Raw genomic sequence first — 27,806 nt, 5'->3', positions numbered from 1 at the left:
GGTTAAAATAAATGAGTAGATTTATATGTAACCCCTACGTTTGATTACCTTCTTGCCGGCATTACAGTAAAATGTATTAATAAACAGATAACATTCAAGCTTAGTGTACATGGCTGTACAACAACAATAGCTGTACACCTAATATAAGCTTAGTGCTTACAAAGGGTCCGATGGACACAAACACAAAAACGGGATCAACACACCTAGAATCGCAGATAAATATCTGTAATTACACATGTTTGTCCACGTTCAGTCGAACCCAAGACCTCCACATAGGAGACGAGGTTGGTGGCGGAGGTCGTAAGACGTAAATTACCAAACATTTTACAATTTATTTATCAAAACTTTACCTTCATTTATTTATTAAATTTATTGTTTATTTGTAAAAACACGAGTATATGAATCGTTTGAGATCATTCTAGTAACAGGAACGTATTACTATTTTGCTAATTTGTGTATGTTAATACAAAAACGTTCCATTTTTGGCTCAAATATAACAAAGGCTGTTTTCCCATTAGCACAACGTCAACAAATTTCACACAAACAAGAAAGCGGTGTATCCGAAACGTGATAAAAATAAGCGTAATGTAACGTAGTGCTCGAAGAAAATAAGCAAATCAGACAAAAACGAAAATCGCGGAGCAAAAAAAACCTATTGTAAGACCTCATTGAATTCCCCTTATCCCACAGTCGCAATCAATTCACGGAACAAAAAACCCTCTTATTTCAGGAAAACACAAATTTGCACTCGACATTTCGACAATAGTTCCCAAAACAGCACTATTGGAAGGCTTAAGCTGTTCAAGGACTCATTCATATGGATGTTTAGTGAATACAAAAGACGTTTATGTATTTTTTCTTGTAAATCTATCTTTTATCTGAGCGTGGTTTTAGTTTTATTCTCCGTTGTGACGCCTTAAAGCCCAGGCTTGGTTTAGAAAATAAACTACGAAATAAAAATTCTACTTATTATTTTATGACCGGTCACCTGTCTGAAGTCAAATCATAGGTAAGGGCTTTTTATTCCTCAAGTCATCTTTCACGACATTTGACATCGGAAAATAAGAATTGGTTGTGTTGGTCCTATTTTAAAGCGCGGATCGTACGGCACTTGACATACCTTACATGTTTGAAATGGCTGAATGTTGTGTTCATGTTCACGCATTCCATTACTTCATAATAAACGAAGAAGTTTTTTCATTTTATCTTATGAGATCCCATTTTGCGAATATACTTAGCGGAATGTTTTTACACTTCAGTAATTGTAGTTAGTACTTTTATAGAACGGTTTCTTCCTTAGCAATTTGTCCAAACAGCTTTTCTTGGATCTTAAGAGGGAATTAAGGGGAAATTTCACAGTGTAAGCTGTTGAATTTTCACTGCCCTGTGCTACTTTCATTCTGAAGCGAACAAATAGCACAGATTTCTTGTACGTTAAGCTTTATTACAGCGTACTTAGTTCCCCGAAGAAAATATACCTAATACTTTTTAATGAATACATTAACCGGTTTTAATTTTTAAATGTAACTTTATTGCATTTTGTAAAGTGTTGAATGTCGATAGCATGATCCAACAGTGAACACTTTTTTTATAGTGTCGTCTCATCACTGCTACGTCAAGAGTCGAGTCAAGTGTAGGGTGAAGTGAAATACACCTCAAGAAGTTATGGCGATTATATACACTCTCTCTCTTTTATCAAAGCCTTTGCTCAGTTTCTTCCGCTGTCATGGAGCATCGAAGCCCATGGCCCCGCTTCTCTATTTTAACTCCTCCACTTCGCGCAGTCTTCGATATTCTTAGATATCAGATTATTAGCACGCTGGAGTCTTTTTGGTAAAGTAAACATTATATGTGGTCGTCTAAATCAAAAGCTACTTTATGGCGGTTGGCACTTAGGTCATTATTGCCGTGGTTCCAATACAAAAACAACGACAATAATTCCGAGTGCCTATAAAGTGCCGAGTGCCTTAAGGTCCCTTTTGATTTGGACGACCACATATTAAACAACAGTACATGTACTCGGCGAAAAAATAATATGGCGGTAGAAGAAGATTCTACCGGACTGATGTCGCCGCCGCCTTGGCTTGCTGAGTCAGTCGCCAGGTGACCACGGACCTTTGTAACAAGGTCCTAAACGTCTGGGAAATATAAAGTATGTGCGCGTTTAATACCTGTCATTTAACTATAATTATGCAACGCGAAAGTTTCAAAATAGATGTAGACATTATGTATAAAGCGGCCCAAATGGGAAAGTAGACGTTTGAGACAGGAGTCATTTTGGTAATGTAGACATTATGTACCTGATCGTAATTATTGACGACATTAAGCCACACGTCTTCAGAACGATAGTACCAAAGCTAGCTTCGTGATCCCCCTTGGTTCGTAGATTAAAATCCCACTTCTGATTATGCTGTGGTATGCTATTTATAACCTATTTAGCCAGAGCGCGATTAAGTGTACTGATTCCGTACACGCAACTTTCTTAGTATGAGTTGCACCAGTCAACTTTGAGGTTAACTTTAACTTGCGCGCCGCCGATTAGTTAATTATGAAGAACTTTGCATTATTGTGCGCAGGTTAAAGCTAGCGTTAAAGTAGACTGGTGCAATCAACCCTTTGAAATATTTAAGTATGTTTACTACCTTATATTATGAAAATTGTTAACAAAACGGAATATTTCAAGAAAATTATCCTTTAAAACGGGAAACAATCGATTTTTACAATCTATAGACTCCGGGATACGCTGTACACATTCTTTCAGCGGAAGATTAATTACTTTCATTAAATTTATTGCTCGTCACAAAAGAACGTTAGTCATGTATAGTGTATACTATATAAAATGTCGTGTATGTACTGAATATACTCGTACGTACAAAACGTGAGAATAATATTGGTTTAGATGTAATATTATACATACATTTCTGGCTGTTAGGAAAGGCCATTTTGCGATAAGAACAAATATATTTAATATAATATATTATTATAGATGTTAATAATAGATCAAGTGTATACAAGGCCAATAGTAATATTATAATAATATTGGCGTTATGTATATATAAACTTGATAAATGTATTTTTAATACATAATATAATGATATATATCAAAAATAGATTTGATTAGCTTTGAAATAATGGTATGTTGTTGTGAACATGTACGAATATGTTAAATATTCTACATGCAAACACGCTTCGTTGGACCAGAAATTGATGTATTCTTTGATGTGAAGAATATTTTAAACACATTGTCGGATCTATTTAATGCAGTCTAGTATATTCTAGAAACATAAAGAAGAAAAAATCCATGAAGCTGAGAGGCAACGAAGTATTCCCAATGAGGGTTGATATAACAGCCAGTCGTTAAATTACAGTCGAATACGTATATATATTTACACGGTCCGCGGTTTTGCGATCTAAAATAAGTTTGTTTCGCCATTTTTTCTCAGCAAAAATCATTGCAAATACTATTAGTTTTATGTTAGTAGCTTTGAAAGAAATACGAGTATAGTAAGTATAGTTTAAATTTGACGCTTTAGCAGTGCCTTGTTAGTTGTATTGCATATTGTTTTCTATAGTTCTTTAGTGAAATAAAAAGTTAAAAGATACCGACTTTTAAACGCATTGTCTTTGTGCCGAAAGTAGATTCGACGAGTCTGCAGACATACAAACGCGGTTGCTAAAAATAAACAAAAAATATTACGTTTGTTCTTAAAGTTTCCACTTAGAGCTTTCCAGCTTTCTAGCTGCGGATGGCGACGAGTCACTGTTTGTATAAGCTTAAAGCTATAGTGCTTTTAGAGTCAAGTTAATCTCTTTGTAGATGTTCGACTTACGAAAATGAACTTAATTCAAAATAGAAACTGTATTTTAAGCGGTGGCTAAAGTTTTATTAGAAAAATAAATAATATGTAAACGAGACAAATATTCTATTGTGTAGGTACAGTCAACAGCACATCAAGTTACCTTGCATTTACCTCTATGGCGCGGTAATAGTGGTGAGTATGCAATTAATTTGGGTAGGTTGATGTGCTGTTGACTGTACCACTTTTTCATAACACGTGTTTACAAAAATTAATAATAATATAACTTTGGAAATCCGAAAGTCTATACTAATCTCTCTATATCCAATTTTTTGTCTATTACGATTTCAAATTTTAAAAAGTATTCAATAAAAAGTCATAAGAAGTTTTCTAATTTATGATTTACTATGTATAAAAACGGCAAAAAATCATTCAGTCTGTTGTAGGTATATATATATATATTTGTTTTTAAATATTTCTTTTTAAAGTGAATATATAACTTAATATTCTGTGAATATTTCAAGCGTCTGCGTATTGTTGAGCAAGAAGGAGCAAAAATATCACCCCTCTTGTATGGGAGACTGCTTATATATTTATTTATATATATATTTATAGTGTACGAACATAGATACAGCTAGACTTGTGTATTTCAGCTACTTTCATAGCATTATGTCCTACGGACTATTAGTTTGGGGTAATGCAGCTGACATAGGAAAAATTTTTGTATTACAGAAAAGAGCTATCCGTTTTATTTATGGGTTAAAACCTCGAGATTCTCTTCAAGAACTCTTCAAATCAATTAACATCCTCACTGTGGTATGTCAGTATATCTTTGATGTGCTTATTTTTGTCAAATCAAATTTACATTTATATAAAAAATTAAACGAAGTAAATAGTGTAAACACTAGAAATAAGCACAAACTTTGTATGAATAGATTCAGGCTTAAAAAGGTTCGGCGGTCTTTCGTGGGTCAAAGTGCAAAATTATTCAATAAACAGAGGCTATTAATCTGCCAATGAAAAATTTTAAAATTTATGTTAAGAAAAATTTAATGGATAAAGCGTATTACACAATTAACGCCTATTTGACTGATAAAAACGCTTGGATCCTCCCGACAACTTTGCCACTCCACACATGATCTCCTAATTTTTATTTTACTGTTTTTTATTATTTTATTCACAATTTTGAATTTTGTTATAATAATTCGTATGGCATTTAAATTTTATTTGTAAAACATGTACGTGATTTGTGATCTTCAAGTGTCTGAATTATACTTCTATTTCGACGAATAAGAATTGTAATTATGAAGTCATGGGAATCGAGTGTGTCATGCTCACTCAAATGGTCAATCTGGTGGTGGCGTCGTGGGCCGGGTCGTGAGGTTCCCTCTATTATGGTTGAGCTACGCGATGGCTGTCCCATGCGTCAACTCGTGAACGGGTGCTGCCAGAGGGAACTGGTCATCTCGTTTCTCATATATTTTCATGTAAGTTAATTGTGTTTCACATCGATATATATATATATATATATTATAATCAGCACTCGGATCACAATCATAACCTGTTTTGATATACCTTTTGACTATGTACATTATGTAATTTTATATATTATTAGAAAGAAAAGAAAAAAAAATTTTTTGTAAGAAACAACAGTGGTCGTTCCGAAATGCCAGTAGTTTCCAGTAGTTTCTAGCTTGTGAGAAATAACTATAAATTTAAAGATTGACGAGAAAAAGTGCCTGTGAAGGTCTAATTTCTGAATAAATGATTTGAATTTGAATTTGAATTTAATTCTGTTTTTAGTTATTTCTTGTTATGGCGGCAAAAGAACAGTCATTAACAGTGAAACTGTCTTACTATCACTGTTAATGAGATTCAACCTGGTGACAGACAGATGGAGAGTGAAATTTAATAGGGTTCAATTTTACGGTTACGAAACTTTTGGGTACGAAACCCTAAAAAATGAGGTATACCAGCACCGCAACTGCAAGGATCGAACCACTCTTTTTAAAGTCGGTTAAAAATATTGCCTTTCACGGAAATATTTAAGATGTCTTGCGTATACTAACAAAGTTTCCGGCTTTTCATAAAAAAGGGAGAGAATATCGAATATTTTTTTCATATCAAAAGGATTGTATTGATTCGCCTGTCAATGTTTATTCCGGGCCTTCATCTCAGGTTGTCACGCGCACGTACACAGACTACAGACGATTTTTTTTTATTAACGTCTATACTTATAATAAAAATTTAAGTATGTCTGCACGTAGAAGACAATAAAGAAAAAGAATTATTTTAAAGAATACTTACGTTTTTATGCATAATAGCGCCAACTACTTATATTTATAAGGTGTCGTAGACTGGCCGAATATTACAGAAGTCGCGCACTTTCGGGATAAAAATGCCCTATGTTACACATTGGGTCCTTTTTATCGCGAAAATAACACACCTCTTACTATGGAGAAACATAGATTAATAAAAATAATAGTTATATATGATAGAAAGATATGGACTTTCTTAAAAGAAAATGTGAAGCAAATTCGCAGCTCAGAGCATTTTAGTGTCTGTGACCGGTGGGCGAAGTGCGGGTTTGCATTTCACATCTCACCATCGAATCAATTCGATGTGAGACGCAGCGAACCAATCACATTGCGCCATTGTGACGCAACGACAACCACACTGCAATGTGATTGGTTTGCTGTGTCTCACTTCGAATCGATTCGATGTTCGCTGTCCGCGATCCGCTCGGCTCCTCGTGACTGTGTTTCCAATGAAATTTCGTTTGTATAAATTGTAGACATGAAACACGATTATAACACTGATTTGACAAGACAAGAGTCTTGTTAATATTATATAGACACAAATTGAAGATTCGCGAAAACAGTGCCAAATACAATAAGTAGGCTTAAGAATTTAATATTATATACGAGTATATAATTGACAAGAATACAATAAGGAATAATTTATTTGAACCTCTTGACTCAAATGACGACAGCCTGAGGTTTAACACAGTCATTAATTAAGTCTTAAGCTGTAATTAATATTTTAATGAAATCATATTTGAATCTAGAATATTATCTTACTGCAAATGGTAGTATTTATGTCATTATTACATATTATTCCACTTTTGTGACATTTGACCTTTAAATATTTTAAACCCCCAATGTTTACGTCTTTGTGTATTTGTATGTCTGTGACATCATATCTCCGAAATATACGAATCGATTTCATTTTATTTTTTCGTTTGAAAGTTGATTTATAGTGTAAAAAATAATTTAAATTAATATAATATTATATAATTAAAATAAAAATTTTGAAAACTTGAAAAGTTTCCATTCTTTTTTGCGCTAAACAAGTACCTAGGCATGAAACAATTTATGATATGATTCAACAAAACATTAATTTATGGGAAATAGGCAAAGAAACCGAGACATAAATTGCACCGGACCAAGTTCGAAATGGCCAGATATGCAAAATAGAAGAATTTGAGCGTGTAGATAACTGTCTAAAAGAAAAATAACGTTTGATCTATCGTGGGTTTGTACACTTTTATCCTCTCATAGTTATGGCATTCATGTTTTGTTTTGTTTTCTTGAACGCTTTTAATACCTCTATTTTACATTTTTATATAACTTATATAGCTTGCCCCGGGGCTTCACTCCCATGGGAATTTCGGGTTAAAAGTTACCCTATATGTTATTCCACGTTATATTCTACCCGTTTACTAAATTTCAATGGTATGGTAACTCTCGCATTTATAACATTAGGTACATATGAAATTGGCGTTTTGTATGGGAGGAACAAAAAGTCGAATATATTTTTTAATAGAAGTAAGAACCATTATTTTCTATGCATTTTTTGACATATCAGAGGTAGGCATTGATCCCTTTACTAAAAAAACCATTCGGACGGGAATTAATAAAATCTTTGAAGGCGGTTTGGACTGCCCGATCGGAGTTGATTTTTTTCCCTTGGAAGCAGTTATCCAAATTTCGAAAAAAATGGTAATTAAATAAAAAGTAATAATACAACTTTGAAAAAAGTAAGTTCAGTTAAAGACCTAGGCGTAATTCTTGATTCAAAATTTCATTTCGACGTCCATGTCACTACTGTAGCTAACAAAGCTTATAAAATGTATGGTTTCGTCATGAGAGCGGCTCGTAATTTTAAACGAATGTCTCCTTATTTGACTTTGTATAGATCACTAGTTCGATCACAGCTTGAATATGCAACGCCCATATGGAATCCTTTTTATGATAAATATATAGAAAGTTTAGAAAAGATTCAGCGTAAATTTCTTCGTTCTGCGCACTATAGATGTACCCGTTCTCACTTATCTTATGATGCACTGTTGCAACATTACAATTTATTGAGCCTAGACTCCAGGCGATTATATCTCAGTTCAATGATCTTGTACAGAATATGTAACAACAAATTTGACTCTTCAAGTCTTTGTAACCAAATTAGATATACGGTGCCACGATCCGCCAATGTGAGAGCCGCGCGTGCGCCTCGCTTGTTCCACTTAGATCCTTGTAGAACAAAAGCAGAGGTACGTGCGCCTCTAAGACGGCTTGTTTATATATACGAGTATAATAATCATTGCAGCAATTTAGACATATTTTTCCTTTCACAGTACAGATTAAAAAAAAGATTAATGGAATCATTAACTTATTTTTTTTCTTTTTAGTTAATTTGTTTAGCTCTAAACAGTTTTTTTTCTCAATACGTTATTTTGTAAGTACTTACTCGTATATGTTACGCAACACAAACACTTCTGCATTTTTTTTAAATTTTTAGTTACAGTTCTTTAATATTGACTGTTCAACAACACACGTAGGTAATTCTATTTAGTAATCTGTGGATAGCGTTGTTGGTTGCACTTTTAGAAATAACATTATGTTGTCAACCTAGATTAAGTTTTATGAGTGTAATCGTTTGCTAACACAAATATATAAAATAAAATAAAAATAAAAATAAAAAAAAACCAGAACGGGTCGCCGCAGTAGCATATAAGTACCAGTAGCATATAACGTAAACAAGCATTCACTGTCTGTCTATTTATACAGAGTAATTGCCGTGTTTTGGGATTACAATGATTACAATCTCATTACAGTCAATTTAAGCTATCTCTTAGGTTCTGAATCTATGGGCTTAAAGGACACAGGGTTAAAAGGTCAGGGCTCAAAGTACGAGGTACATACATTAGCTTTAGCAACACGTTCTGGAAATTAATATGAGGTACTCCGTTTTGTTGAAGCTATGTCACGTCAATAAATTTTATTCTCCGAGTAATCTGTTTTATTTTATTGTGAACATTAAAATATTTATTATATTAATATTTGTATTGTTTATTTTAAGGGAATGACAATATGGACTGTTTGTCTGAAATAAACAATATTTATTTTTTATATTTATTACTTTATGAGGTTGATAATTCTTTCGTGCACTTTTTAGCATATGGTAAACTAAGTTTTGAGACAATTTCTATTTTTCGGCCTAAAAATATTTGATATTCATATGATATTTGACCACCTCGGTGGCGCAGTGGTAAAGTGCTTGCCTCTGAACCGAGAAGTCCCGGGTTCGATCCCCGGTCGGGTCATGATGGAAAATGATCTGTCTTGGATGAGTCTTGGATGTTTATCTATATATGTATTTGTTATAAAATATAGTATCGTTGAGTTCGTATCCCATAACACACGTCTAGAACTTACTTTGGGGCTAGCTCAATCTGTGTGATTTGTCAATATATATTTATTTCTTTATTTTATTTTATATTGAAAAAAAAAATCTCATATAAAAGTATTTTCATTCATATAGTCTTTTACGAAAGTTTTATTTATCCAGGTCAGAAGTGATCCTTACTAGGATAGCAAGAACCTTTTATGTTTCACAGTTTGTATACCCATGTCTAGTAAATATTATACATCCACACGTGTTTAAGCACTCTCTGTTACTAAAAGGGTTTTTACTATGAATCACTCTTAGCTATAAATGTCATGACTTTAAAATCCTGTCACATGAATGGACTATAAAAACGCATTATATCTATCCATTGTAGACATGTCACAGGCATATGTTATCTCGCTCTCTCATTCTGTCACTTGGCGGACACAGGACTGCCATAGCTGTTATTACGATAAAACATTTTCGTGTTGTATTTTGCGTATACAAAATGTTTTGTAAGGGTATTGCTTAATCAAATAAAATGTAACAATACGTAATAGTATATAAGTATAGTTGCATATAGTAGTTTTCATCGACTACTTCTTGTTTCCGGTGAAGGAAAACATCGTTGGAAAACCTGCACGCTGGTTGACAGTTTCAGTTCATTAGTGTATGTATGTGTGTTTATGCAAATATTTGCCACTAGACGCAGTAGGTACCTAATCGTAAAAGTCATGACAAATCTAGCCTTTAGGGGATATCAATTTTGTAATTAACACACTCAAAAGGAAAGAAAGAAAGACTCCTAAAGAAAACTATACGATGGACTATATTTTTGGTTTTATTTCGACTTTCTACCTCGAAGCGGTGGTGGTGTATATGTTTCATTCCACGTAATGGCCTTGAGATTAATCAAATGTTTACAATATCAATTCAAAGTCATTTCAAACATATTTCAATCACAAAAAAAAAATCCATACAACTAAAAAGATTGTGTATCTTCCGAATAAACAATGTGAAAATAGACAAAACAAAATATTATACAATCTCACTTCTCGGTAGTTGTGAAACGGAATAATAATGAAAGTTGTACTTTCTACAATAACTATAACAACGCAAATGACATGACCCTAAGGGACAGTGTAAACAGACCCTTATTTCCGCCGCATAGTCGTAAAAATGTTTTCACGGCACACATGGTCCAACATGCCACATAGGTACATAAAAGTAGACATTTGTAATTTTTTTCCGATCGTAAAGCCACTTTGAGTGATTCCTTGAACATTAATAAAGAGGACTTCAAAAGACAATTGTTATAAACAAGTTTAAGTAATGGTTCTCGTTATATCTATTTAAGTTAGTGTTGTTTAAATATTTACAGAAATGAAATCGGTTTCTAAGAATTGTTGTTTTATGTTGGCATATACATTTGCCGACTTATGTGGCCTAATCATCACGCCGGACTGCTACACTGGAGGTCCCAGGTTCGATTTCCGATCAGTTCAAAATGGGAAATGATATTTTTCTGATCGATCTGGGTCTTCGATGTTTATGTATATGTATGTTATAGAATATTAGTATCGTTGAGTTAGTATCCCATAACATAAGTTACTTTGGGGCTTATTCAATCTTTGTGATTTGTCCCTATTATTTATTATAGCATACAGCTTTGCTAGGTACCTAAATTCATGTTTGAATAAAACGTCTAGAGTTTCGGATTATGTATATTTTGGATTAAATGATCTCAATAAACGAACATAATCAAAAAAACCGCGTAAATAAACATGATATTGTATTAAATTTAATAATTATCTTCACGTCCTGTTATGTTTGTTAATAATCTATTGAACTCAATTATAATCTACTCGATTGGCATAAAAATTGTCGCATTCAATGACTTCAGAAGGTATATATTAATGTTATCACGGTAATTAATAATAACTAAACCGTTGAGGAGCTTCCTGGGAGCCATTCCGAGGTGTACCATCAGGTCATGCTCATCATAATAGTATATTGTCATTTCGTGTCTAAGCGTGTTTACGACATTTCAGCTCAATCGGTTGAAGATATCCGCTTCAAAATTCAGTTGTAAGATTCCATCCCAAAATACTTATATAGCAAAATAAATAAAAACTCCTCGTTTCGCAGCAAAAACAGAGTTTTTGACAACAGCAGACAACAGACAGATTTTATTTAGCTATTCTGACTAAATTTCATCAAAATCCATTAAAGCGCAGACAGGCCTTTCGGAGATGAAAACTATATAATAAAGGCCTTGAGATGATCGCTCACTACACACTACGGTTATGTTAGTCTAAAAAGTTTTTTTTTTGCTTCTAATTTAATGGCAAATATACATTTGTATTATAAGCATGGATTTAATAAGTACTTCGTGGTACCATTCCATGATTCTAAGTTTATGTTGACATAATCTGACGTTGTCTAGCTGACACACTTATAAATATAAAGTTTTTTTTATTTTCTGGTAGGTACTCGTTTCGTTACCCGCAAATGGATAACAGATTTTAAACTTTTTTCCATTTGCGGAATTTTACGCCCAATGGTTTTCCTCAATTACTTTTTAAATCACAATGCTCTTTTTAATGGAGGCCTCGTATAATAGATCTGTCAGTTTAAACTCCGTATAATTGTTGGTTTGCACGGTATGGTGACTGGGAAAATAAATAATTTTGGGTTTAAAGAAATAAAAATGAATGGACGTAAAATGTTCATTCAAATCAGGTCTTATGAAATTGTGAACAAATATGAATTCAAATCTCAGTTGGGACATTTTGGCCCATCTCCACAGGCGGAAATTGTAATTACACTAACTACATAATAACTATTTAGATAACCGCATCTCAACTTATCCTGCTGTAAACTATATGTAATGGTAATAGCGGCGAATTTACAATGATTTAATCAAATTTTAACTCACGAGTAAAAAACTGGACGAATACCACGTGTTTGAGCCACACAATAGTTAACTGTTTCTGAAAATAAATCTTTAAGGGGTAGTTCAAAAATAAATGGGCTTGGTGCCTCTCAAAGACAATGTTTAAGTATTTAAGAGGAATGTTATTCTAAAAATAGTGTAAAGTACACGCTTCCAACAAGGGTGGAGTGGATGCAGTCTTGGGCTAACGCCAGCTGACAACTGCTTTAAAAAAAAAGATGGTAAAGCGTGAGGCGGTATGACAAAGCGGGTTCCGCGCCTTCAGAAACTGTGAAGTAATGAAGAACAGTTTTTATTGTTGCTTATTTTAAGAGTTTGCTTATTTTAATAGTTAGAGAACATTTGATCTTTATGAAACATGAATGAAACAAATTTTCCTTGTGGTATTTGAAATATCAGACACAGTATATTTAAAACATTCAAAAATAAACACCTACTCGAATATTATAGGGAAGAATAATATAAAGGTTTGTTGAACTATACCTAACTCATTAAAACAATGAAATTACGAGTAAAAACTAAATAGTATATATTTTTAAATTAATTTATGTAAAGTATTGTAAAAGTAAAGTAATCTAAATTTACATTCATGGAGAAAAAATTTTTTTTTTAAATTGCAATTTTCATGATACGATTATGGACAAGGTATTTGACTGAATTGACTTAAATAAATTTATGTTATAATATTGCAGTCGCATAGCGTTACATAAATAAATAAATAAAAATTGTAAATTTTCTCTCGATACAGATCCCCAAAAACGAATTTCTTGGGGAAAAAATTAGCTTTTTATTGCCTCGCCGCGGCGCGGCGCTCTTGGTTCGGTCGAGACTTTTATTTGTACACTGATATGTGTTTTATGTGGACATCCTGCAGGACTATTTACATAGTATTCCTGATTTATGCATTTCTTTTACTCATACTGCTTTATGTTGTGGGTTTAAGTCAGATAAAAAGAGACAAAAAATATACTACATATTTTTTGTCTCTTTTTATCTCCAATGCAACTCAGTTCAATTTAGAAACCTAAAATGAATCGCATTCATACAAAAAATTAAGTCGATGGTACGAATTTGCGATGCAGTTCAGTTTAGGTCGTAAAGTGGATTGCGTTAAGAGGTGATGGTAAGCCCCCTATATTGATAATTTTGGAAGCTTCATAAATATGATGTTGACTGTACAGAGCGCCCTTCTTTTTTACGAGTACGTTATTGCTAGCATTGATGTCCGATTTTATTCAAATCGCCTAAAGGCATTCGACATGACTTTTACGACAACCTTCCGACGAACGAGCGGCCTTATATTCATCAAGTTATTATAACCAGTAAATTCAAAGGCTCGATCATCAACTCTCATACCTTTCTTATAAAATCACTCAACAACCAAACTTCCTACGAAAATGCTATCCAACATTTTGTGACAGAGATGAATGGCGCGCTAACTGTGTCTCCGTCATTTCGGTTCTCATTAAGTGAGTACTTCCCCTTAAGAAGATGCATGTTAACCGCAGCGGAACAGATATTGTGTGGCACAATTTTTGTTTCCGATTCAATTTATATTTATTGATTTTTAATTCTTAATAAACGTTGATGAAATTTTATTTCAACGCAGCTATTTAATACGCTGTAATATTTAATGGAAAACAGGCCATCGACAAGAACCTCGTTCTTAAATTTATTGATGGTGATTTAATTCACTATAAAATAAAAATTAATTCATTTTATTTCAGATAATAACTTAAGTACAGTATAAAAAATAAATGCATTGTATATGATATAGTCCCTAGTGTATTATATATATATATATCATGTATTATTATATGATATAGTTATTTAAAAAATTATTACTTGTATCGCTGTCAATATTTTTTTATCAAAATTAAATATGTAATTTATATTTCTTTCCAGTCAATGGACTTTTTTCGTCGTGCTGTTTTATGAGGAAAGAAAGAAAAGAAGAATGAAAGATAGAATAATATGTAATAACTTTCACAATTCTTTTGGAATATTCACTAAATCCCAAGCATAATTTCATAGAATTTCAAGAAGTGGGCCCTCAGACCACACGCACACGCACATCATAATACATACTGTATTATATTATAATAATAGACTTGGCCCAGCTTCGCACGGGATTATTATATATGTATTTTGGGAATGAATTGCCTAAAAAACAGTGAAAATTGCATTAAAAACCGCTGCGTGGTTTAAAAGAAGAAAACTTAGAGCTGACTTTGTTATAAATTGTGATCTCTGGCAGAATAAATAAAATATATTTTCAAGAGTAATAAAATAAAGTCGTATTAAATTCCGAACAATGTAGGTCTCTTGGGGCTCGTTTATCATTTTTTGTTTTTCCAATATAATTTATTATTTACTTTTGAGACCAGAAATCCATGAATAACCTACCTGTCACGATAAAAATATACTGAATATCTATTCCACAAGTATCGAAATTCTTACGGTGTACGTTATACGATGTAATTACTAATAGAATATGATGTAATTAATGATGGTGTAATTATTATTGATGTAAATAATTATCGTACCCGCTAATACTTATGATCTGCACTCCAACTCTCGCATCTTATTCTTGTATCATATGCAATATAATTATATCTGTAATCAATCTAATCAAATATAAGTCACATATAAAAACAACAAAAAATAATAATCGCATTTACTGCCTATAACATTAATTTCATACCACGTGCAAGCTATTATGCGAAGCATACATCTCATAAATTATATAAATAAATATAAAATAAAAATAAATAAATATATTAGGACAAATCACACAGATTGAGCTAGCCCCAAAGTAAGTTCGAGACTTGTGTTATGGGATACTAACTCAACGATACTATATTTTATAACAAATACATATATAGATAAACATCCAAGACCCGGATCAATCAGAAAAAGATCATTTTCCATCATGACCCGACCGGGGATTGAACCCAGGACCTCTCGGTTCAGTGGCAAGAACTTTACCACTGCGCCACCGAGGTCGTCAAAAATTATATAGGTACCTACGCTAGAATAGTTACCGCTCAGTTCTGGCTGTAGGAGCAAACCTAAGAAGTGCTGGCTTGATATCGTCACAGATAACTTGTGCTGTGATCTGATAACTTTATATGGAAGACCGAGCGTAGTGAAGGAGAAAAAGTATAAAATCGGACTCTTGGCTAAGACGCATTATGAAACTGGGAAAGCACCCAGATGAGCGAGAGAGAGAGAGATAGATATATATATCACAGGAATCCCATAGGCTGTGGTGACCACTAACCATCAGGTGGGTCGTATGCCTGTTTGCTTGTTCAGTAGTATAAAAAAAAAGAGAGAATTACCAACGCTCACCGCTACCTCCTATGATCTGGACCGTAGCTATCGCGTCTTGTACCACGTGCGAGCTATTACGACCCTCGTCATACATCTCATAAATGAAATACGATAGTTTTATTTATAGCCTTCCTTAATGACCCCTTGTTAAGAGCAATCACCCGAGTCCACTCTAAATACTTTTATCTCTATGCTTTTATGTAGGGAACTGGGAGGGGCTACTCTGGTTGAGAAAAATCTCTACTAGATTTAGCGGCCGTGCCTTGAAGAAATTTTTGCAGAACGACAATGTGTCCTATGTGATATTGATAGTTCCAGTGTGGACTGAATTTGCTTAGAACTGTGGAGTTCTGAGCAAATCCATAATCATACTAATATTAGAAACTTGGTATTATAAACTTTATATTAAAAACAACCATACTACCATACCAATATTATAAAGAGAAAAGATTTGTGGTTTTGTTTCTCTCAAAACTACTGGACCGATTTTGATGAAATTTGGTACAGAAGCCGGGACGGGCCGCTAGTGTATCTATAATTTGCTTTACCTAACCTTTTTTAACCATTTCAATCAAAGGAATGAATTTATTTAGTTTAGTTATGTAACAAAATATTTTGTATTTAAATCTTAAAACATTTTTCGATTATGGTGTTAATCTTTAACCATAAAAACGCCGCATATAAAATTTGAACAATAACTTGAAGTATAATTTTATTAACGGCGTAGTCCACTCTAAACATTTAAATCTCTTTACGATCCTAGGAGTGTGTGGTCCGAGTATTGTAAAATTGTATTGTAAACATATCAGCGTTAATTGCTGTAGTTAAAACGTAACAGATGCCAAACACGTGGTTATTTATGGGCTTAATTATAATCCTTCAGATTTATATAGACGTCAAACAGATTCTCTGATATACAATTTTAAATACTCTTGTTGATTGATACAAGTATTTATTGGATGTACAAAATATTTTAAAGCTATTCAAACAAGGGTGCATATTTAGCCGTTTAATATTCTTTATGCAATGAGGTTTTTAAATTAACACAAAAAAACTGTTGACTGGAAGAAATCCCTTCATTTACGATTATGTTGTGTATGTAAATTTTAACCTCTGTTCTTTGTTCGATAATTATATTACAAGCAAATTACATTATTTGCAAAATGAGTAGGTAGGTGGTATATATATATATATATATACATATATATATATATATATATATATATATATATATATATATATATATATATATATATATATATATATATATATTGTCAATTTCTGTGTCGCTAAATAAAATGTCATTATTTTCATCGTAAATTCCCTGATGAAACAAAATTATTCAACTGATGAATCATTTTGTTCATTCTTAATAGGTAGGGATTAGGTAATACCTCAATCTTATTCTTAAGCCTAATTTGAAGCTACGTAATAAAATTATATTTTACTTGCGGCTTCTCCCGCATCTCACTTAACCTATAACCTTCTCCATAAGTATAAAGATACAATTAAGTAAGTATACATACAAAGTTTCATAACCAACAGATAAACTTACTTTCACAATTATAATATTTGTTATGAGCTTTAGTATGAGAATAAAATACTGAAGATTTATGATATATGTAATTTTGAGTTTAATTTATACCAACCACAACCAAGTACTTATGTTTATATATCCAACTATCCATCTCTGTTCTCTAAAACTCCATTTTTTATTTTAACCAATTTATTATTCTTTACAGAGCTCCTCCTAAGCACGTTACGGACGCACCAAAAAGCCGCGTGTGACGAGGACGTGGTGAGTCTCATCTGTCCAAGAGGCACCACGATCAGTATACAAGTGGCGCAGTATGGCGCTTCAGCGTCACAGAGCTCATGTACCTCGGAACTTGCGGAATACCAGCCGGTAGCTGTGGAAGTCATTGGGGACACGTCTTGCACATACTCAGCTGCGTTGCAGGTTAGAATTTTCTGATATCTATTTAGGGTTTTGTTGAATGGCTAGCGGTGAAAGTCGAAGGGCATAAAGACAAACATATGTACAAAAAAATCCTGATTTGTCCTAATATAACCTCAAAAACTTGAAGAGATTGGACTTTGATATTTGCTACTTTTCTTATTCTATGTCACGTCATACTAATTATACTAATTGGAGTATTTTATGTAAGCGCAATAAAATCATCAAGAAAATATGCGCTATATTTGCACATCATTCTCTATGGCATGTTGAGTCTAAGTGTTTTAAGATTTTATGTATCAATTTACACGTGTTTTTGCAAATATATATATATTTTATCTTTTACACCTGCACCTCCTCAACAGGTCGATAGTGGCAGTAAATGGAGTTAAAGTGTATAAAGGAGAGTAGTAGGCACAAAATAAACTGTACATGTGTATGTGCATAAATATTTACATATTTCTATCTGGATTCGAATTTGGTATCATATTTATCCGAGAGGCACCATGATAAGCACAACTGACACAGTACGTTGGTGCTTCAGCGTCACAAAGTTCATCTACTTCGAATTGAGGTGAAATTTCGCATAAGTACGTAATTTAAATTGGATTAGGGGAATATTATTATGTCTTGGAACAGTTCTGGCGATGAAGTTGGATGGTAGCCAAAGGGAATAAGTATAGTCTTGTTATGTGTATAAATTGTTACGCACATAGAGTTAGGTAACTCAAAAGTTGCACTTGTCAAACGATCTATCCACTAAATTTCTAATACTAGCTTCACTTCACTTGTACTTGGTACTTTAGAAATTAATTGTTAATAAAACAGTGAACACAGCTTGGCCATGTTATTTACTTCATTATTTATTCAGAATTAACTGACTAAGGAAAACTATATTTCCGTTACTCTCCGGTGGTATGAAACACCTCTAGTCTTAAGATTTTTTATTTTAATTATAATTCTTTATCGCACTGTAAAATCACTATATAGTATAAAGTATTATGTAATCTGTGAGAGTATTAAACAAAGTCTATCTGTCCTTATGTATGCTTAGATCTTTAAAACTACTCTTCGGATTTTGATGCGGGATTTTTTAATAGATAGTGTGATTCCTGAGGAAGCTTTAGGTGTATAATTTACTATGGTTTAACCCGAGCGAAGCCAAGTCGGTCCGCTAGTTATAAGGCATAGTCGCGGTGAAACTAATTAAAACATAGGACGGCGCAAGCTGATTGCATAGTGACAAAATACGACTGCTCAGCGATATAACGCAGAATGTTGATACGCGTGCCCCCCACTTACTTCACATTTCCATTGTTTTTTTTGTATTCATTGAAGTAAAACTCTCTCTCTCTATCTCTCTCAAACTCAAACTCTCGAACTTTCCCACCAAAAATCACTTCAACTCAATCCTCCGACAAACAAATCCATTTTAACATTTATATAACATATTAAGTCATACTTCCATGTATGACTTAAATTGGGTTATACAAACAATAGTTTAAGGTTATGTTTACGGTCTAACATTAAACGAATAAACGGTTAGTTGTAACAATAATAGTTGTGGAAGCCCGAGGCTTGACTTTACTTGTGTTTCCAGTATACTTGAAAACATTAAAGTATTCGTGCATGAAGGTATGTGTTTCAGTACTGAACGACGTTCTATTTGACGCTCAGCAGAGCATGAGAATCGCGCACATGGAGCATGAACGCGTTGTAAAACAATTTAACAACCACCTACCTCGTGTCTGGACTTGAGTTTGACCTGTTAAGGGGAATTTACGAAGATTTACTCTGTCAATAGTGTACTCTGTATATTACATACTATACTCTCTCTCTGCCTTATGAGCGTGCTCTCGGTATATTTCTCATACCCAGTCAATCAGTCGGAGCCCAGGATCCGCGGACCATTCTATTATAACCGTAAAACTCGGAAATTCAGACCCATGTTTGGTCCACTAATTTTGGGCTATATATATCTCTCTCTCTTTTCATCTTAAGCTGTTCCCTGTTGCTGTGACACGGCTCAGAGTCCGCATAAAAAAAGCAACCATCATTCAGCCCTGATTTTATGACCGGTCGCTGTTTTTTTCGGAATTCCGTCGTGGTATATAAACTGTCAAGGGACATAAGTCCCTTAGTCACTTCGTACTACTCCCACGGGTGGTATAATAGCCCAATTGCTTTACATGGTCGTAAAAGTACTAATACTAAATCTAATTTAAAAGTACACATCTAATTTCCATCGCCAGCTGTTCCAGGGCTGAAATTTAATAAGCATAAATAAATTGTAATTTAATACAGCTGAGAACATGATGCTAATACATCAAATGCAACAGCCTTAGGTGTAATCAATCACTCGAGTTACGTGCAGGAATTATTCAAAATAATAGCTATGATATTATAACAAGACCTGAAATACTACATTTACCAGTATATCAAGTATAACACACTGTAGTATAATATGTTAACTTTATAGTACTACCTACTACATGTTACATTATTTCCCATTATTTGTCCTTAGGGATATATGGGACAAAATATAGTATTTCAGGTCTTGTTATAATTTCATTACAAGCTCTCATCTGAGCGTAATTCCGGTTGTTCCCTCAGCCGATGAGCGTCGGAGTCCGCTTTCCTACTTTTCTTACACGTCGTTTTTAGATCATTTTCATTATAATCTGTTGACGAGATTTTATTTGAAAAGCTTGTAAAACTTGGATTTAAAAGCTGAATTAAGTTAAATTAATAAAATAATACATGCACAAAAAAGAAATTGAAATCAAGACAGATCGAATAGGTATTTCGTAAAGAAATTTGCAAGCACAGATATAAAAAGCCATTCCTAAATTTTATAACGTTCGATTTTTGAAAGCCACTGGGAAAACGTTTCCATTATTATTTTAATTGAGAGTCGAGGCCGCTTTGAAATTTTCATTGTGGAAATCTATTGAATAAACCTTATAATAGTTTTTTACGAATGTTTTATCGCGTGTGGTTCCACTCTAGAATAGGACCATTATACATCTACTCCTTCGTACGAGGTGACTAAGGAACTCATTATAGGCAGTTGATAGTTATCAATAGCATTCCCAAGGAGGGTTGACGTCAGGCAGGCGATCAGTTAAAAAATCACAGCCGAATCTTGTGTCATTTTTCGGAATTTCTTCTCAGTATTGGTCTTTTCGAAATGCTAGTTATTTGTAGCTTTGAGAGAAATATTACAAAATCAAAATCAAATCATTTATTCAGAAATTAGGCCTTCACAGGCACTTTTTCACGTCATATTATAAATTCTACTTCATGCTTCATCTACCCAACCAATCTTCTTGAAATTTTGCTCAATACGGTAAAAACTGCTTCTGTGGGATATAAACGTAACGGAGCCGCGGGCCAACGCTAGTGCCACATAAATAAACCCACATTTTAAGCCCCTAAGAAAAAAAAAACCCAAGATTTATCCCCTATCAATATGCTACCCAACAGATGATTTCTCAAGGCATCTTTCTTGCTTCTGGTCGACTTTTATGGCTCATTTTCTGATATGTTTAGGCAATAAGGGTTTTATCGTCGGCTGTCGATGTTTATGTCATCCCCTCTAATCCCCACCATACAAAATAAATACATTCCTTTACATCTGTTTACGTCACTTTTTACTGCGTCTCAGCCAAAACAGAACTGTTATGCGACTATTTTCTGAAAACAAGCGTTGTATTTATTAGGTATAGTTTACTGCGGTGTCTACTGCCACTACATGATGGCATTCGTAAAAGTCATGTTAAATACCTTTACAAGACTTATATTTAAGTGATCTAAAGGTAAAGGCGACTAAGATAAGACAGTGAGGTAAGACTCTATTGAGTCTAACACAAGAATTTGCTATAACACATTCAATAAGAGATAAAGAAGGTACGATTTATCTTTAAATTTTACAATAATTATTTCAAAATCAATGTATTTACTTCATCATATAAAAAATAATTGCAAAACTCCTTACAAATGTAAGCAATATATAAGTAAATACAATGATTAAATTATATAATTTACACAATGTACCTATGTCGTATTTACAACACAACCATGAATATTTTATTTGTGGTTTTGTATTTTTGTTTTCAAAGCGCCTACTTACCTAATTAAATATTCAACGAGACAAAAAACACTCTGGCCACGTGGTCCGACTATTAAAAATGTTTTTGAAAATTTTTTACTCTTAATGAAAATGGACGCGGCTTTCATAAAAATGGCACTATAATTTTCTACATTATCTCTCATTATTGCGTGTTCCCCTTCTCCTTCCAGACGTCAGCTCTCATTAAGAATGCTGTTATTGCCTATCCGCTGTGCAAGGCTATAATGTCTCAGTCGCCTCCAAGACGACATTCTGCTTACGTACTTTTACTACATACACGGCAGAATATGTAATGATTTTATTTCCGGGCGGGACCATACTCCACCACCCCTACAAACGAAGTGTGGGTTTGCTTTTCACTTCTCATGGTTTAATTGATTCGAAGTGAGACGTAGCGAACCAATCAAAGTGCGGCGTGGTTGTCGTTGCGTCACATTGGCGCAATGTCACTGGCTCGCTGAGTCACACTGCGAATGGACTCGATGGTGAAATGTACAAAGTCACACAAGCGCACAGAACAAGCATGCTAATTGAAGTCCTTAGTATTCCTTGTTGCAGACCGTGGTGGAGGCGTGCCAGAAGAAACGAACGTGCAAGTTCCACACGAGCCCTAAAGCCTTCGGAGTTGATCCCTGCCCGGGGTCTAGAAGGTTCGTCGAAGTCGCCTACAAGTGTCGTCCTTGTAAGTTCTTCTTTTTCTTCTTTCTCTGCCTGGGATCACCCATTGTCTGGTATAATGCTGTCATACGGAAAAAAGTAGGTATAATTTTGAAAAAAATTACCCCACAGCGAAACATTGTTTTTCATCACTTTCCTCTGGTCGGCTCTATTGTTCATAGTAGTACTAGCTGCGCCCCGGGGCTTCGCTCCCGTGGGTATTTAGGGATAAAAAGTACCCTATGTGTTATTCCTAGTTATATTCTATAACATGGAATAACACATACTAAATTCGTACCCGTGTAAGTACCAAATTTCATAACAGTCGGTCCAGTAGATTTTGCGTGAAAGAGTAACAAATAGCACAGCTAGATACAGAAGATGAAGAATAAAATAAATACAGGTATTTATGTTCCCTAACTTTTTAAAAGTTCACAAATGCACAAAAAATAAATTCAAACAGAATTAAGTACCTACAAATACAATGATGTCTACTTACAAAAACTTTCTTCGAAACTAAATCGAGAAATATTATGAAAGCGATTTCTGAAGAATACAAAACTAACGCCAAACTATGATAAAGTTATACGAAATATTTTTGGTAGCTGAAAGTTAATGAATACAATGGAATTTTCTTTATTTCACTTAGGATAACATTGGTACATTAAACTAACACAAATTAAAAAAAAACTACTTAATAACATTTATCTACTACTATAACAGCTGAATTCTCATAAAGTAGAACTCTCAAAATGTATAATTTTGTGACACATAATAAAAAAAATATTCCATTTTTTAATTTTTGTTATTCAATAAATTTGAATTTGATATGCTTTTTTCACAGACGAGTTCCGAAGCAAAGTGGGCTGTGAGAATGATGTCCTCCACCTGAGCTGCAACCCTCACTCGAGAGTCGCTATATACTCAGCTCAATATGGCAGGACAGAGTATTCCATACAGTGTCCACAGCCCAGGGGAATCAAAGAGGAAAGTAAGTATTTATTTACCAACATGTTATGTACAAAGTGCGGTCTAAATGATTAAAGCTATTTATTTCTTATTAACTAAAAGCTTGTAAAGTTATTAACTTATTAACATTTTTAATAATCTCTCTTTTATGTCCATCGGACCCTCGATACGAGCTTTGTGCTTAGTGTGTGCCGTTGAGTGTTGTTCATTTATTTATTCATTTATCAACTAAAATACAGCCTGTACAATAATTAATAACAGAATCGACAAACCAGTTGAATCCGCCATTTTGCTCATTATAGACAATTTGCGCCGAAAAGTTATTACTGATAAATGCGTACGTTTATAATTTTAAGCCTACGTTTGTGCAATTCACAGTTGATCATTTGATTTCAACGTAACTGTTTTGGATGCTTGTCTTTGTAAATAATATTTGAATAATTAATAAATACAATATTTTTAACTATCAATAGTCTGAATAAATACTTGACTCATCATTACATAGTATAAATAAAAGTCGCTTGCCGCTGTTTGTTACTATAAATTTTTAGTATGTATTTTTATTTATGTGGGTTTTTTTATACAGTGATTCAAGAGGAAGATTTATATGCATAATATTGCACACGTGCGATGCCGGGGCGGATAGCTAGTACAAAACATAATACAAGATACCTATATTGCGTAATCATGTAAATAGTTGTTGGATAAACGAAAATTATTTGCGAGCTTAGTAGGTTTTCTTTCACGCGAAATCTATTAAGTGATTATAGTTCTATGTGTTTGGGGAAGTTACCCTAACGATGTGGTTTTATAATTGAAAGTCACTGATAACTGATAAATCAGACCCTATATTTCTTGATAAACTTAACTTGGTATGAATTTGATGGGCTCTGATAATGAGTACGCGCGGTACGCTTGCTGAACGGTAAGGTGCGAACTGTTTTTTTTTAATTATAATTGCATAGAAATCGCGCTTACTGCGATTTTGATGAACTTATTGTACGTGCTCGTACACTATGGAATTGCCTAAATGGATAAAAACACCTATAAGTACCTACGTTCAATAGATATTGGGTGATTGAGACATTTTATTACAAACATATATAGTATGTTCAGTTCAAACATAGGTACACGCTTGAATATATCTCGATTTTGACACTTGAGCGTTTCCTGTGAATACAAAATCGGCCCTTTTTCGTACTTTCCAGGGCACAATGACTGCTCCAAACCTTTCAATAGAAATTGGACGATTTATGCAAACATTTTATACAAAAATTCGAGAGAAAAGAAGAAAAACCCACCCGATCTGACTATGTAGCTTTATGCGAAGATATACAGCTAATGTTTTCAAAATAGCAAATTTATATTGTACAAATCTTAGATTATTTTTCTAATAGATTTCAATAAGTTTCATGTAATACTGCTGTTGAGCTGTGTCTGGGCTTCGCTCCCGTGGGAATTTCAGATTAAAAAATACCCTAAATGTTATTCCCTGTTTAATTCTACCTGTGTACCAAATTTAATAACAATCGTTCTCGTAGATTTTGCATGAAAGAGTAACAAATATACATCCTCACAAACTTTCGCATTTATAATATTTGTAGGATTATATTTCGCATCGCATCGTTATACGAAATCACATAAATAAAGGAACGAGTAAGTAATATACAATATTAGGGATGAAGACATGAAGATAATGATAAAAATTACCTTTTCCTTTCTCGGGATATTGTAGAGTTTCCTTAAACTTATTTACGGGGACGTTCTAGTGACGTTAACTCGGCATCCTAGATGAGCAACTGATAGCTGCACGATGCGAATCGACGCCGTGAGATCGGTATAAATAATTACACAGAAAACGCAAGCCACAAGTCCACAAGCATATCTAAGCCCTAAATACGTTATACATCCATCTTCTTCTACATTCTCCACCCACAGCTGAGTGTATAGAATTTTTTCTATGCACATATTTTCACATGCACATGTCATTCTTTTTGTCTGGTCTTGAGAACTATCAAGATCTTTTCTATTACAATGAGTAATGACAAACGGCGCACCCCGATAGTGGTTACATTTTGAGAGTGTAATTCCAAACATAGCTCCATTTTTCACTGGACCACTTTAAGGTATTTGTTTGTTGTCGGTCCATATAACAACAACTTACCTTATCTTATCCGACATTGTAGTTATTTTCCATACATGCACATAATAACATAAATGTTAACGTAAAACGTCGCGTCGCACTGCTTTGCCGCCTTTGTCACTCACTTAGAACACCGAGTAAGGCATAACAAGGTTAATAAAAGCTACAATGTCTGAGATTATTATAAAGGTTCAGTCTGAGACGTCTTTTGCATCCGCTGAAACTTGAATCTTTGGATTTGATGTACTTAAATCCCTTGTTTTTGTAGCTTTCATTGAAGTTGTGGGTACAAGCTCTTTATGTAGTGTCCGTTGTTACAGTGGAACAATACCCTACTTATTTATTTCACTTTATCTTTGTTCATCGCTCGTGAAAGTTTTGAGTGCATCTTGTAGTATTATTAGAATTAATTCAATTTCAAAATTCAACGCGCACACATCATCTTTTACTAAATAACAATGAAATCTGGAATCAAACAAGTCATTTATACGAGTCGACACGCTAAGAAGAATTCCTATAAGCACTCAATACACTCACTTCTTTAGACCTCAACAGTGTTTTATAAGAGCTTCTTATACGACCACATATTTCCCCATTCTATTTAGATTCAGCCAACTGACTGGCTCATCTAAATTCATAAGGCTCATTCCAACACGTCGCTTTTGGGTAACATCGCCCTTAGGTATTATTACCTGTTGTGGTGTGTCCAAATATTCCATAAAAATAAAAAAAATCTGTTAATACTCTATGTTTGTACTTATTATTTTTGTACATTATTGACAGATATGTATTTTGACAGTTATTCGAAAAGCCAATACATATAGAAACACCAGTGAAAAAATACTGCGTTAATGGCAATGCTTTCAAAGATGTGACAGAAATAAATTCACACATTTTTGGACTCATCCAATCGCCCCCATAGAATAGGTAGGTACTTCGTACACGGAGTACCTACTAATTCCAAATGACACATAGAAGTGACATCACAACTATGAAATATGTTTGCTTCTTAATTAAAGTAGTTACAACATTTTAGTTTTATATGATGGTTGAGTTTGTTTTTATAGATTTTTTAAAATAGATTTTGACAACAACTTTAAATCTTCGTATCCAGCTGCATTTTTACATTCTATAAATTATCATAATAATCTTTAATTTTGTCTAGGTTTTATTATACATATTTTTACAATTTTCTGTCCTTGTAATCTATCCTATTATTAGTTATACGATTACAAGCCATATTCGGTAAAAATCGATCACTTTATTAACCTTAAAGTTCTATTGTGCAAAGTTAGAAAAGCAAACTGCACGTGTAACACTGTTATTACTGCTAGTCGAGATTTGTTTTAATGTACCAACTTTTTAGCTTCCTGTTAGTTATTCCAAGTTGCATGTAGTTTATATTACAGAGTTTGCATTTGAGATGCAACATCTTAAAATATGATACAAGTTAAAGTCAATTGTTATAGGATTTCATTATTACCTTAGACGAAAAATTAAGTAGAGCAGAAAAAGTAGGAAAGTGGACCTTGGGGTCAGCGGGTGGCGGAAGAAACCGAGTAAACGATCTAATGAGAAAAATAGTTACGTCAGGCAACAAAGACAGTATGTATTTTGTAAATTAAAATAACTTGACTGAAAAAAAAATTATAATAGCGTAATATGTTGGTACGCTTTGTCGAAGGTGCTGGAGCTTGATTTTATTAATTTTATTTTGGCATGTAAAACAACTCATTCACGACTGTATAATGAGTTTTATATAAGTACAGTCAACAGTACATTAATCAACGCAAGAACATACCGAAACCGCATATATTATTGTTGAATAAAGGTCTGTTTAGATTAAATTGACATGGAATGGAAAATTGGAGTTGAATGTACATCTCAATTCATTGATGTAATAGAATCAAATAGCGAAGATGTGGTAATAACATTAGGAAAATAATAAGATTTAGAAGAAACGTATTGGCAGCGGAGTTACTGAGAAATGGAATGATGTTTTTTGTATTTCTTATAGTGAACAATACACACGACATGAGAAATTGAGAATTGAAATGAAATTAAACGAAATAAAAAAAAATACAATGAATAAATGAGTTTATAGCGATCAAACAGATAGATAGATAACGTGGGAGATATTATTTTGTAAATAAAGTGAATGATGCTTCCCAAAAATCATTGCTAAGATAAAA

General features: G+C 33.5%; 1 protein-coding gene across 2 annotated transcripts in view; it reads left to right on the top strand.

Annotated features, from left to right (window-relative positions):
- LOC128673763 (uncharacterized) overlaps window positions 1-27,806 on the top strand; it is a 66,611-nt gene that overhangs the window by 17,445 nt on the left and 21,360 nt on the right. For both annotated transcript variants that reach the window (XM_053751847.1, XM_053751846.2), the window contains exons 3-5: window positions 17,499-17,716; window positions 22,389-22,527; window positions 23,347-23,493. In XM_053751847.1, the coding sequence (XP_053607822.1) occupies window positions 17,499-17,716; window positions 22,389-22,527; window positions 23,347-23,493 (504 nt within the window). The remainder of the gene's footprint in view (window positions 1-17,498; window positions 17,717-22,388; window positions 22,528-23,346; window positions 23,494-27,806) is intronic.

The sequence above is a fragment of the Plodia interpunctella genome, chromosome 11 (assembly GCF_027563975.2).
Source record: "Plodia interpunctella isolate USDA-ARS_2022_Savannah chromosome 11, ilPloInte3.2, whole genome shotgun sequence".
Lineage (NCBI taxonomy): Eukaryota > Metazoa > Arthropoda > Insecta > Lepidoptera > Pyralidae > Plodia > Plodia interpunctella.
This window is presented reverse-complemented; position numbering and strand designations above follow the sequence as displayed.